Source organism: Lithobates pipiens, unplaced genomic scaffold (assembly GCF_037356315.1).
Source record: "Lithobates pipiens isolate NorthernLeopardFrog02 unplaced genomic scaffold, aLitPip1_a1.2 Scaffold_25, whole genome shotgun sequence".
Lineage (NCBI taxonomy): Eukaryota > Metazoa > Chordata > Amphibia > Anura > Ranidae > Lithobates > Lithobates pipiens.
Window position 1 is genome coordinate 228,317,875 of NW_027507787.1, and position 13,472 is coordinate 228,331,346.

At 52.1% G+C, this 13,472-nt stretch overlaps 1 protein-coding gene across 2 annotated transcripts in view; it reads left to right on the top strand.

Annotated features, from left to right (window-relative positions):
- LOC143930933 (NKG2-D type II integral membrane protein-like) overlaps positions 1 to 13,025 on the top strand; it is a 65,208-nt gene extending 52,183 nt beyond the window's left edge. For both annotated transcript variants that reach the window (XM_077455622.1, XM_077455623.1), the window contains one exon: positions 12,786 to 13,025. In XM_077455622.1, the coding sequence (XP_077311748.1) occupies positions 12,786 to 12,896 (111 nt within the window). In that variant the 3' untranslated portion in view covers positions 12,897 to 13,025. The remainder of the gene's footprint in view (positions 1 to 12,785) is intronic.
- The last annotated feature ends 447 nt before the right edge of the window (positions 13,026 to 13,472 follow it).

A 13,472-nucleotide genomic window follows, 5' to 3' on the forward strand; every position in this document is an offset into this window, starting at 1 on the left:
GAGGCATAAGGGGTGTGAACGCAAATGGCAGGAAGTGAGGGTTATTTTTACCATACTTCACTAATAATGCACTGAAGTATGGTAACGGCGGAAACAGTCACCTATACAGAGGCCTGGTTGGGAAGGGCATTGGGCACAATGATAAGTGGTGTCTCTTCTCAATCCTGCACCCCCGGCTTTTTTTCTGACGTTTTTGGCCTGTTGGTCTGGGATGGATTTTATCAGGAAAGTGGCATTCAGAGAGTCTGCTAATTACATTGGATTGAATGTTTTCTGGTGGGCCATTTGGGTATATAAGGGCAGTGGTGATTTCCTCCTGGTAGCCAAGGAAGGGTATGGGTCTTTCAGTGGATTTTCAATAGATTACATACGTGTTGTATATGGCCAAATTAAAGAAATAAATTGAAACTTTTTTATACCACTGGTATGTTCTTCTTGTGGAAAGGTAGGGTTCGAGCATCTGGACGTTGAAGTCGACACCCCCCATGAACATGTTGTACTCATGGATACATGTGGGTTTTTGTATTGGGCCATTCCTCCTGGTGATTTCAACGAATGTATTGCTGTGGATCGAAGAAAGCATGTACACATCCCTTCTGTCCCTCCACTTCACAGCCAGAATTTTCTCTTTCCGTAAACTCGCCGCTTCCATGGGCGTCCCCAGCAGGGGGCAAGGGGGGTCAAGTAAAACCCCCCCTGGAATCCCCAAGGTGTTGCAGCCACCGCCATGCTGCATTTTTTTTTTACTGAGTCTGCTGGCAGCTGCATCCTCTGCTCTCTCCTCTGGATCACAGTGCTGGATGGCTCTGTGTTCGGCGGCCGCTCTGTAACACATAGTCCCGCAGTGCTCTCCTCCACCACGACACTCTCCTGCCCCCCTCAGTGCTCTCTTCCACTACCACACTCTCCTGCCCCCCCCCAGTGCTCTCCTCCACCACCACACTCTCCTGCCCCCCAGTGCTCTCCTCCACCACCACACTCTCCTGCCCCCCCCCAGTGCTCTCTTCCACCACCACACTCTCCTGCCCACCAGTGCTCTCCTCCACCACCACACTCTCCTGCCCCCCCAGTGCTCTTTTCCACCACCACACTCTCCTGCCCCCCAGTGCTCTCCTCCACCACCACACTCTCCTGCCCCCCCCAGTACACTCCTCCTCCACCACCACACTCTCCTGCCCCCCCAGTGCTCTCCTCCACCACCACACTCTCCTGCCCCCCCGTGCTCTCCTCCACCACCACACTCTCCTGCCCCCCCAGTGCTCTCCTCCACCACCACACTCTCCTGCCCCCCCCAGTGCTCTCTTCCACCATCACAATCTCCTGTCCCCCCCCCCCAATGCCACCACACTCTCCTGCCCCGCCCCCAGTGCTCTCCTCCACCACCACACTCTCCTGCCCCCCAGTGCTCTCCTCCACCACCACACTCTCCTGCTTCCCCCAGTGCTCTCCTCCACCACCACACTCTCCTGCCCCCCCCCAGTGCTCTCCTCCTCCACCACACTCTCCTGCCCCCCCCAGTGCTCTCCTCCACCACCACACTCTCCTGCCCCCCCAGTGCTCTCCTCCACCACCACACTCTCCTGCCCCCCCAGTGCTCTCCTCCACCACCACACTCTCCTGCCCCCCAGTGCTCTCCTCCACCACCACACTCTCCTGCCCCCCCCCCAGTGCTCTCTTCCACCACCACAATCTCCTGTCCCCCCCCCAATGCCACCACACTCTCCTGCCCCGCCCCCAGTGCTCTCCTCCACCACCACACTCTCTTGCCCCCCCAGTGCTCTCCTTCTCCACCACCCTTTCCTGCCCCCCCCCAGTGCTCTCCTCCATGACCACATTCTCCTGCCCCCCCAGTGCTCTCCTCCACCACCACACTCTCCTGCCCCCCCCCCCCCAGTGCTCTCCTCCACCACCACACTCTCCTGCCCCCCCAGTGCTCTCTTCCACCACCACACTCTCCTGCCCCCCAGTGCTCTCCTCCACCACCACACTCTCCTGCCCCCCCCAGTGCTCTCCTCCACCACCACACTCTCCTGCCCCCCCAGTGCTCTCTTCCACCACCACAATCTCCTGTCCCCCCCCAATGCCACCACACTCTCCTGCCCCAGTGCTCTCCTCCACCACCAAACTCTCCTGCCCCCCCAGTTCTCTCCTTCTCCACCACCCTTTCCTGCCCCCCCCAGTGCTCTCCTACACCACCACATTCTCCTGCCCCCCCCCAGTGCTCTCCTACACCACCACATTCTCCTGCCCCCCCAGTGCTCTCCTCCACCACCACACTCTCCTTCCCCCCAGTGCTCTCCTCCACCATCACACTCTCCTGCCCCCCCCAGTGCTCGCCTCCACCACCACACTCTCCTGCCCCCCTCCCCAGTGCTCTCCTCCACCACCACACTCTCCTGCCCCCCCAGTGCTCTACTCCACCACCACACTCTCCTGCCCCCCCCACAGTTCTCTCCTCCCCTGTTCTTGCTGCCCCCCCTGCTCTGCAGCTCTCCCCATCCTTCTCTAGCCACCATCCCAGTGCTCTCCACTCCCCCCAGTGCTCTCACCCTTGTCCTCCCCCAGTGCTCTCCTCCACCACACTCTCCTGCCCCCCCCCCCCCACAGTTTTTTCTCCTCCCCTGTTCTTGCTGCCCCCCTGCTCTCCAGCTCTCCCCATCCTTCTCTAGCCACCATCCCAGTGCTCTCCCCCCCCCTGCCCCCCCTCTGTGCTCTCCCCCCAGTGCTCTCCCCCCTGTTCTTTCCCCCTCAGTGCTCCCCACTCCTTCCAGTGCTCTCCCCCCTGTTCTTTCCCCCTCAGTGCTCTCCACTCCCTCCAGTGATCTCCCCCCCCAGTGCTCCCCCCCGTTCTTTCTCCCTCCCAGTGCTCTCCCCCTGTTCTCCCCTCCAGTGCTCTCCACTCCCCCCAGTGCACTCCCCCTGTTCTTTCTCCCCCCCCCAGTGCTCTTCAGCTCTCCCCATCACTCTCCAGCCCCCACCCCAGTGCTCTCCAGCCCTCCATTCTCCCCACCCCTGTTCTTTCTGCCCCCCTGGTGCTCTCCAGCCCCGCCAGTGCTCTCTACCCTCCGTGCTCTCCACCCCTGTTCTTTTTGGCTCCCCCCAGCACTCTCCACTCCCCACCCCTGTACTCTCTACTCCCCCTGCATTTTGCCCCCACCCATGTGCACTCCACCTCCCCATAGTGCTCTCCAGTCCCCGTGCTTTCCACCCCGTTCTTTCTGGCCCCCACTGGTGCTTTCAAGCTCCCCCCATTCCTCTCCACTCCCCCCTGCTCTTTGTACCCCCCAGTATTCTCCAGCCCCCGTGCTCTCCACCCGTTTTTCTGCCCCCCCAGTGCTCTTCACCACCCCACACTCTAAGCCCCCCCCCGTGCTCTCAGCCTACCGTGCTCTCTTCCCCTGTTCTTATTGGCCCCCCAGTGCTCTCAATTTCCCCTCCCCCAGCGCTCTCCGCTCTCCACCCCTGTGATCTCTACTCCCCTCGCTCTTTGCTCCCCCTTCTCTCCAACTCCCACCCAGTGCTCTCCACTTCCCCAGGACCAGAGGGCAGGCTGACTGGGGCCGGAAAATAAGGCCAGGGACCACTCCATGTCACAGCAAACAGATCCTCTGGAAGGAGCACCGCCCCCATCCAAAACTAGAACAGACCCTGCCTGCTGCTCCATCATGGATATCCTGCTGGCATGCAAGGTACCGTACCGAGCATCAACAACACACCTTCCCACAGACAGGGACATGGGGCACAGGAGGGGCTGCAATGGTGGGCACAGTGAGACTGCATTCACGGCACAGTGAGGCTGCATTTGGTGGGCACAGTGGGGCTGCATTTGGTGGGCACAGTGAGGCTGCATTTGGTGGGCACAGTGAGGCTGCATTTGGTGGGCACAATGAGGCTGCTTTTGATGGGCACTGGTGAGGCTGCATTGAGCTCTTGCATCAAGTCTACAGTCTCTGACCATCTCCTGTAGCATGTCTGCAGTCTCTGAGGGAGTCTGGAGAGGAGCCAAGAGTGGGAGCACCGACGGGATGGGGGTCATGGGAGAAGTGAGACTTGTGTGGACTGTGGACAGGAAACTATAGGATAAAACCAGAGCCACCAAGCTGGAGCCGACTGACTGAGCCGCGCACAGTGCACCTGAGAGGAGGTCAGTGAAAGCAAACCTTAGAGTATTCTTTCTGCAGAAGGTGGTCCCCCCACGTTCTGAGTTTCTGGGGTCCCGCTTGATGATTGATCACTTACCACTATTAACTGGAATTTGAATATATATATATATATATATATATATATATATATATATATATATATAAAGCCCTATGTGATTTCATATCTATATCTAATACTCTCTTCATCAAATGTGCTTTAAAATGTATGGTTTTCCCTTTCATGAACAAGAAAATAATGACGTTATGCTGTTGGGCTGGTATAATAATGCTGTGAGGCTGATTTTAAATTTTTTCCAGGGCTGGTTTTTGAAAGCATGGGCGTCCGCAAGGTTACTCAGGTGGCTGCGTACCATGCCCATATAGCCTAGAGAATGTACATCTTTTTACATTGCAATACATCTGTTGTTGCCATATTTTTATCTCGATGAAAACAGCCTATACAGTGGCAGTATGAGATCAAAATAGGGCCACAACAGACGTATTGCAATGTAAAAAGATGTACATTCTCTAGGCTATATGGGCATAGAACACAGCCGCCAGAGTAACTCCATGGTTCCATGGTTTTGTTGTCGGAAAGTCTGATCGTGTGTACGAGGCATAGATGTAATTTCTCTCTGCTGTTTCATTCCTCTGCTATCAGCTTGAATCATTTCTGACAATTTTACCTGACACTATGAGATAAAAAGTGACAGGGGAGGGAACTCCAGCACACAACCTGTGGTTGACAGCCTCAGCTCTGTTCAATTGTGCTGTGTGAAGTTGTGTGTGTCTCTTCTATCCAATCAGTTCTCAGAGCTCTCCTCACTGAACTCTGTAGTGTGTAATGTCAGCCCCCCCCCCCCCTTTTTCTGAGCTCACAAACTTTAAAATTCATCATTTGGAATGGATGTAGAGAATAAAAGACTGCAGTTAAACTGGTTCAACTTGTGTAAGAGAATTTGTATCATCTCTGTGTTTCACCTGAAGTCAGTCACTTAACTGGGTATATGGAAGGGTTTACAACCACTTTAACTGGTTGCCACCCACCCACTGTCAAATGACGGCTGGGCGGTGTGGCTCTTGTTCTGGGATGACTTTATATGATGGTGTCCCAAAACAGCGGCTCTTTAACCATGTTGTGATCGGCTGTGTCCAATCATAGCCAGTCACATGTAAACAAGGAAGTACCGGTAATCGGCACTCCTCGCCTCACACTGACAGAGTGTGAGGAGAGGAGAGCCGATCAGCGGCATCTCCTGACAGGGGACAGCTAGGGATGTAATCAGTGCCCTGATTACAATATTGCAATACAGTGCCCACCATTGCCCACCAATGCCAGCTATCAGTGCCCACCAGTGGCAGCAATCAGTGCCCACCACTGCCCACAAGTGCCACCAATAAGTGCCCATTAGTGATGCCAGTCAGTGCTGGCAACCAGTGCCACCTATCAATGTCGCCCATCAATGCCCATCACTGCTGTCAATCAATGCCCATCAGTGTCGCCCATCACTGAAATCCATCAATGCCCATCAATACTGCCTATCTTTGCTGCCTATCAGTGCCCACCAGTGCTGCCTTTCAGTGCCCACCAATGCCGTCTATTAGTGCCCATCAGTGCCACCTAACAGTGCCCACTAGTGCCACATATCACTGCCACCTATCAGTTCCCAGTGCCCATAAGTGTGGCTCATCAGTGCCGCCTCTTCAGTGCCCATTAAGCCCCATACACACTATCAGATTGTCTGCTGATTTTTTCCATCGGATTTACCAAAACCATATAATATGATGTAAAACCTTTGGAGTTTCAATGTGTATGCAATCAGGCAGGCCCTTCTACTACATGGTTTTGGTAAATCTGAAGGAAAAACTCAGCAGACAATCTGATAGTGTGTATGGGGCTTAAGTGTCCCCTCATCAATCCCTACCAGTGCAGCTTATCAGTGCCCATCAGTGCCACCTCATCAGCGCACATCAGTGAAGGCGAAAAATGACTTGACTGACAGAATTTTTAATTTTTTTTCAAAATATTTGGTCTTTTAAAAAAAAAAAAAAATATATATATATATATATATATATATATATATATATATATTTATGGCTGGAGCCCTATGGCCGATATGTATCTGAACAAAACAAGCTTATCATGAGACACCTTATATGAAATGGACCTGAAAGTGTGCCTTTGGTATACCTGGACGGTATACCAAAATAAGGGGGCATACCCAGTAATTAGAATAAATGTGATTGAAGAGAAATGTTTTAGATAAATGCCCTAAAAAGGGGATGGGAGGGAGGGTATTGCGCACCGGAAACCGACAACTACCACAGGCGAACGGGCTGGTTAAATACCCCCCGGGCTCCTCCCATAAATTCAGGCCACCATACTGGCCTTCTTACTTATGGCTGGAGCCCTATGGCCGATATGTATCTGAACAAAACAAGCTTATCATGAGACACCTTATATGAAATGGACCTGAAAGTGTGCCTTGGTCTAATGGACGGTATACCAAAATAAGGGGGCAAAACAGTCAGGTAGGGATAAGAGTTTTATTGTTTCCTGGTTAATCTTTATTGAGCCAGTTGAGTGAATGCTCGTGACATCTCTACCTGTGGGTTAGGGATGTACCGAGTGAAGCAGGCCGACTTCCACCTGCCCAACCTTTTGATGACGTGGTCCGGGACCCCATGCCGGGATGCGGATGAAGCTGCTCCGATGCGGAAGGAGTGGCCGGAATACTCACTGGGATTGAGGAGCAAGTTGCGGAGGAGAATCCTGACATGCTTAATGAATTGGTGGTTAGTTAGTGGTTTGACCAGGAAGGGCAAAAGAGGGCTAGAGTCCGGGAGCTCGGGTAGCCGAGAGAGAAGCTGTGTAAGCACCGCGACCGGGCACCAGGCATTGTTAGTTTTGTAGAGGTGGATGTCTACGCCGGTGCCTGTCTGCTGGGTCTTGGTTACCGGGAGGTGGAGGATGAAATGGTCCTGGTGACGGAGCAGATGACGTCTGCGGAGGACTGGGCTGTGTGGGCTGTTGTGAGTGAACTCACCGGGCCGAAGGAAGCCATAGAAGGCTAGGTAAATGGCTGCCTGTATGACCAGACTGGGGAGAGCACCGAAGGGGTAGCTGGTGAGTATGGTGGACATGTCCCTGAAAATGGAACTGGTGATGGGGAGCCGTTTGACTTTCACTGGCGGCTGTTGTTTTTGGATGCCGCGTAGTATGGCTCGGACAGCGTGGGACGAAAAAACAGAGGGATTGGTAGGATCCTGGATTGAGAGGAAGTGCTGAACGCCAGCTAAATATAAGCGGATGGTGTTAAAAGACAAGGCCAGTTGGTTGTGGCAGTACGAGATGAAGGCTAGTATGTGTCTAGCATCTGTGGGGGTGCCTACTGTGGAGGCAACCAGAAATGTGTTGAAGGCCTTCCAGGCTACCTGGTAGGCTTTCAGAGTATTGTCCGATAAAGAACGGTTGATGAGCTGCGTGGCTCCTAGTAGATGCGGCTCTAGTCCAGGGTCAACTGCGACCAATGCGGGATAGGAGCTGATGCGGTATCTGCACTGGGAACCTGTAGAAAGAAGGACCGGAAATTAAAACGGGACAGGGCGTCAGCTGCGAGGTTATATTTCCCTGGGATAAACATGCAGACAACGTTAAATTGGTGCTGTAGCGACAGCTGCACCAGCCTGCGTAGGAAGGACATCACGGAGGGAGATTTAGACCTGCCTTTATTGACAATTTCGGCTGTGGCCTGATTGTCGGTGGTGAAGCCTACCGTTTGTCCGGACCAGGTAGGGCCCCAGAGCTGGGCGGCTGCAACCATGGGGTAGAGCTCGAAGAGTGAAGAGGATTGACTAAACCCCGGGATCCTAAGAATTTGAGAAGGCCAGGGTCCGGCGAACCAATGGTGGCCAAAAATTGCTGCAAACCCTGTAGAGGCCGCGGCATCTGTGACTACCTGTGGTGAGAGAGGTGAGATGCACGGGATGAAGAGAGAGATGCCATTCCAGTTGGACAGGAACTCGTCCCACATTGCCAGGTCTGCTAAAGCTGCGGTGTCTAGGCAGAGGATTTGATCCGGGTCTTGAGCCTGAGACAGGTAGACCAACAGGCGTGATACAAAGGAACGGCCTTGTGGAATAATGCGCATGGCATAGTTGAGCATGCCCAACAGCGACTGCAGCTGTCTTCTTGTACATCCCCTGGTCCGAGTGAATTCGTGGAGTGCCGCCTTGATGCGGGTTAGTTTGTCAAGGGGCAGGCTGGCTTTCATGGAGCTGGTGTCTAAATTGACTCCAAGGAAGGTGATTGAATGTGCGGGTCCTTCCACCTTATGTTCAGTGATGGGAACATTGAGGTTCCCAAAGACGGTCCTTAACTTGTCGAGATCCCTCGGAGGTGTGCCTGGCCGTTCTATCAACAAGAAGTCGTCTAGGTAGTGGATAATTTGCTGACAGCCGACCTTGTGTAAGAGAATCCACTCGAGGGACTGAGCGAACATGTCGAACAGCCACGGGCTGCTTTTGGAGCCGAACGTCAACTTCGTAGCGAAGTAATATTGATCCTTCCACTTAATCCCGTGCCAGCACCAGAGGGACGGGTGGATAGGCAACAGTTTAAAGGCGTCGGATATGTCCGCTTTGGCCAGCCACGCACCTGTGCCTACTTTAAGGATGGCCTGAATTGCCATGTCCACGGAGGAGTACTTTAAGGAGAACTCCTCAGAAGGGATCAAGGAGTTTAAGCTGGGAATGTGAGAAGAACGAGGCGCAGACAGGTCATACACTAAACGGTTTTTATTGGAAAACTTGCCCTTGACAAGCCCAATAGGGCTAACTCTCCACATATTGAAGGGGGGCTGAGTGAAGGGGCCTATGACGAAGCCTCGATCCACCTCGTTCTGCAGCAGCAGGTCGATGGCCTGTTCGTCGGAGGCTGCTGAGCGGAGGTTTCTGCACTCGTGGGTTTGGTGGGGTAGGGAGATGAGGCCGGTGTGGAAACCTGAGGTGAAGCCACCGATGAGGAAGGTGGCTAGTGAAGGAGTGGGGTGCGTGTTGAGATAGAAGCCCAGGCAAAGCACATCTATACGGCTTAGTCAAGAGCCTTTGTGCGCTTTGACCTCGCACAAATTTCTGGGGTGTGCCCTGTGGCATATAACGCAGATGTGCAGTAGACGGCACTGGCTGTAATTGCAAGAACCATAGTTAAAGTTATTGCAGATGGCCGCACCCCCAACGGTTCGGACCGTGCGTCCAAACTTGTCCACCTGGTTCTTAGGTGCCGAGCCTGATGGGCCTAGGGCTGCGGCAGAGGTGGAGGGGAACTCTACTGGGCGACTAGCCGGTATGTTGGCGCACCAGGGAGCGGTATGGGTGGAGGACTGGCAGATGGCACACAGGGGTGAACGAAGGCTGGCAAAATGCCGGCAGAATAGTTCCGTATCCATAAGGCTCCAGTCTGTGGGTGACTGGAACTGTGCCAGTTTGGCGGCTGCTTTCGCTGAGAAGGAACGATGGTAATCGTAGAAAGCAAAGCCACCATATTTGTATCCCAGGTCCACCACCGTGTGGAGATACAAATCTAGTTCTACCCTCCTGGCAGGAGAGGCTGAGCAAACGACATCTCTCAGCGTTCCAAAGGCTAGGGTAAACTCGGGGATGGATAGTTTACGGTTCAGCCTGGGGTCCTTAGCTTTGAGGACTACGGATACATCCCCCCAGGTGTAAGCCTTATTCTCTGCCAGGTCATGTACTGAAATGAGCAAGGAGGCAAGGTTAACATCCTTGCCGTCCAAGATGTCCTTCCTAATGCTGGCCGGCACCAGATGTGCTGGACAGACCACGGGACATATGCCTTCGGTACCTGTTGGTAGTGGAGACGGGACTGAGTCCGGAACCGGGGTGGCTGTGGCTGGGAGTGTTTCTAAGAGGGTCACTCTGGTTTGAACATCCGTGACCGAGCTGGATAGAGACGACACCATGGCATGTAGTTGGCCTATGGCCGTTGAGATGGACTGCAGAGTAGCCTGAGGCGGGGTACTAGGCCCGGCGGTAGCTGGGGGGGTAGAGAGGAGCCTAAACAGCTCTGCTTTCCTAGCTGTGGCTGGGAAGGGGATGCCCCTGCGTCTGAGCTCTGCTGTCAGCCTAGGGATAGTCCAGCCCCTGAAAGACTGTATGCTGTCGCTCACTGAAGGCGGGCGAGGTGACAGGGGGGCAGTAAGGTCTTCGCTGCCGAGCTGGGACATGGCTCCTGATGGATCGTGTCCTAGGAGTGATGTCCTATCTCTTTGGGGAAGATAGATGGACGACCGGAACCTATAAAGGATGACAAAGTCAAGACTGTTTCTCTATTTTCCAAGTGAACCCACCTGTTGCTGGGTACTAAGGTGGAAGCGAACGCGTATACACATATATATTGACGTGTGCCTTAGCGTACATACATATGTGTATCAGTCCGTCTCGCTGTCGCCTTTTCCACTCCTAGCCCTCTTGTTTTTTTTTTTTTTTTACCTGGGAGACAACGTCCAAGCTGGTGCAGGGTGGACCTGCTAAAGTTAGACTGACCTGGAGAGAGAAACAACAGATGATAATTGTTGAAGGAGCCTAACAAGGAAACTGACAAGCGACGTAAGCGGCTGGCTAACACAACTGAAGTGCACCGGTGAGTAGATATTTCTTCGCCACAATTTCTAAGTCATCGCGCCGTTATTTCCCTCATACTTTCTGTTTTCCTTTTGGGGTTTCCTTCTCTTTTTTTTTTTTTTTTGGCCGAACGCCAGGCAACCTGTGGAAAAAACTAATGAAATGTGGCTGTTCCCTCTGGGGCACGCCGAACCGTATCGATGCATCATAGATGCTACTGGATTCGGGTCGGGGCGCTATAAGTGATCGTGAGATGAAGTATGGTTGCCGTGACAGAGGCACCACTGGTCGTGTCGCTAGTACGACTGACAACAGCACGGACTCTGGAGTACGTACTGAAATGTGGGAAATAACCTGGGGCGAACCGGAACGAATCGGTGCATGCGATCGTGCGACTGGATTCGAACCGGAGCGCGGAATGTGACAGTGAAATGAACTAAAGGACTATTGTCATGACAGAGGCCTGGGACGGCCGGCCACGGACTGAGGCTGGAACCGACCCGGATTTCTGGAGCATGCACTGAAATGAGGCCGAAAAACCTACAAACCTGGGACCGTCCGGACGAGTCGATGCAAGTGAATGCGATCGGACTCGAACCGGGCGTACTAGATGAGGATGAAATGTTTCCCATGGTAGAGCTACGACTCGGAGAGGACGCGACTCGCGACCGTCAACGAACGGGCTCTAGCGCATGTACCGAAATGAGGCCAACGCAAACTGGGACACGTCGATCGAAACCTGTGCGTTTTGACAAAGCGACTGGTATTGATTCGAACGTGATAGGTGACGTGAAATGACTCCCATGACAGGGCCCGGGTTGGAATGGTAACGAACGGGCTCTGGAGCATGTACTGAAATGAGGCCAAGATCCTTGGGATACGTTGGTCGAACCTGTGCGTTTTTATTTGAAAAGACGACTGGTATCGATTCGAACGTAGTAGGTGACGTGAAATGACCCCCCCCCATGACAGAGACCCGGACGGTTGGAACGAGCGGGCTCTGGAGCATGTACCGAAATGAGGCCGAGTACCTAGGGGCACACCGGGACAAATCGGCGCATTTGGTTTATGCAACTGGATTCGAATCGGAGCGTAGTAAGTGACAGGTGAAATGAAGAAATGGCCTACGTGAGCCAGCTTGTGGCAGAGGCACGAGTCGTTGTGCCGTAAGATACGACTGGCAACGATATGACTGCGGCACACGACAAACAAGATTTAGACAACCAGCTACTAACATAGTATTACAAGCAATATCTACCGAACGACGCCCGTGAAATGAAGGGCGTATGCGGACATGTGCGTTTTGAGTGATAACAACCCGGTATCATCACGAACGATATGACATTTTTTGGGTTTTACGACACTCAAACAAAAATGGAAAGGAAGGTCAATCGAGACCCCTACCTGTGGCAGTCGAGCCAGCGAGATTGTACAAAACCGGACGGAACACGAGCACTGCGAGACTTCCTAGAAGGGAGACGTTTGTCCGAATGGTAATCAATGGTGATCAACACGCGCTGTCGGCCTAGTGACGTGGTATTGCGCACCGGAAACCGACAACTACCACAGGCGAACGGGCTGGTTAAATACCCCCCGGGCTCCTCCCATAAATTCAGGCCACCATACTGGCCTTCTTACATATATATATATATATATATATATATATATATATATATATATATATATATATATCCAGCAGTGTTTAAATACTACCAAATGAAAGCTCTATTTGTGTGAAGAAAATGATAAAAAATGTGTTTGGGTACAGTGTTGTAAGACCGCGTAATTGTCATTCAAAGTGCGACAGCGCTGAAAGCTGAAAAATGGCCTGGGCAGGAAGGGGGTGTAAGTGCCCTGTAGGCAAGTGGTAATGTTCTATGGATACCCATAATATATAAATAACCCCTATGTGTAAAGCAACACTGGAGTTGATTCCAGTTCAGTATAAGGTTTTTTGGGAAGAAATGTGTTATTTTAATTGTTTTTCTTTCTGTTTTGCAGAAATTTTTAAATCTTCTAAAATCTAACAAATACTGGATTGGACTGAGCAGAACACAAGATAACTCAGGCTGGGTCTGGACTGATGGGACACTCCACTCAGAAACATTGTAAGTTCCTCCCCTAAAACTGTAAAGGTCAGCGACACCTAAAGCCAATATTTTAGGTTTGGCTCTACATTAGTTTGTTGAACCATCCCTCCTTGTACAACATATTTCAAAATATTTTGAAGACCCCAGTGGAAAAATAATGATTTGCCGTAGATTGGAGTATGTGATAAGTCTTTTCTTAGCCTCCTCAATGTATTACTAAAGCCCCATACACACGATCAGATTTTCTGCTGCGTTTTTCCTTCAGATTTACCAAAACCATGTAGTGCAAGGATCTGCCTGATTGCATACACATTGAAACTCCTAAGGTTTGACCTCATATTATAAGGTTTTGGTAAATCTGAAGGAAAAACTCAGTAGAAAATCTGATAGTGTGTATGGGGCTTAAGTGAGCAGTGAAACCCGTGCAAAGTCATTATTATAAGCCCTTGTACACACAGTCGGACATTCCGATGGAAAATGTCCGATCGGACCGTGTTGTCGGATAATCCGACCGTGTGTGGGCTTCATCTGACTTTTTCTGTCAGAATGTCTGACCAACAAAGTTTGAGAGCTAGATATAAAAATTTTGTGACATGAT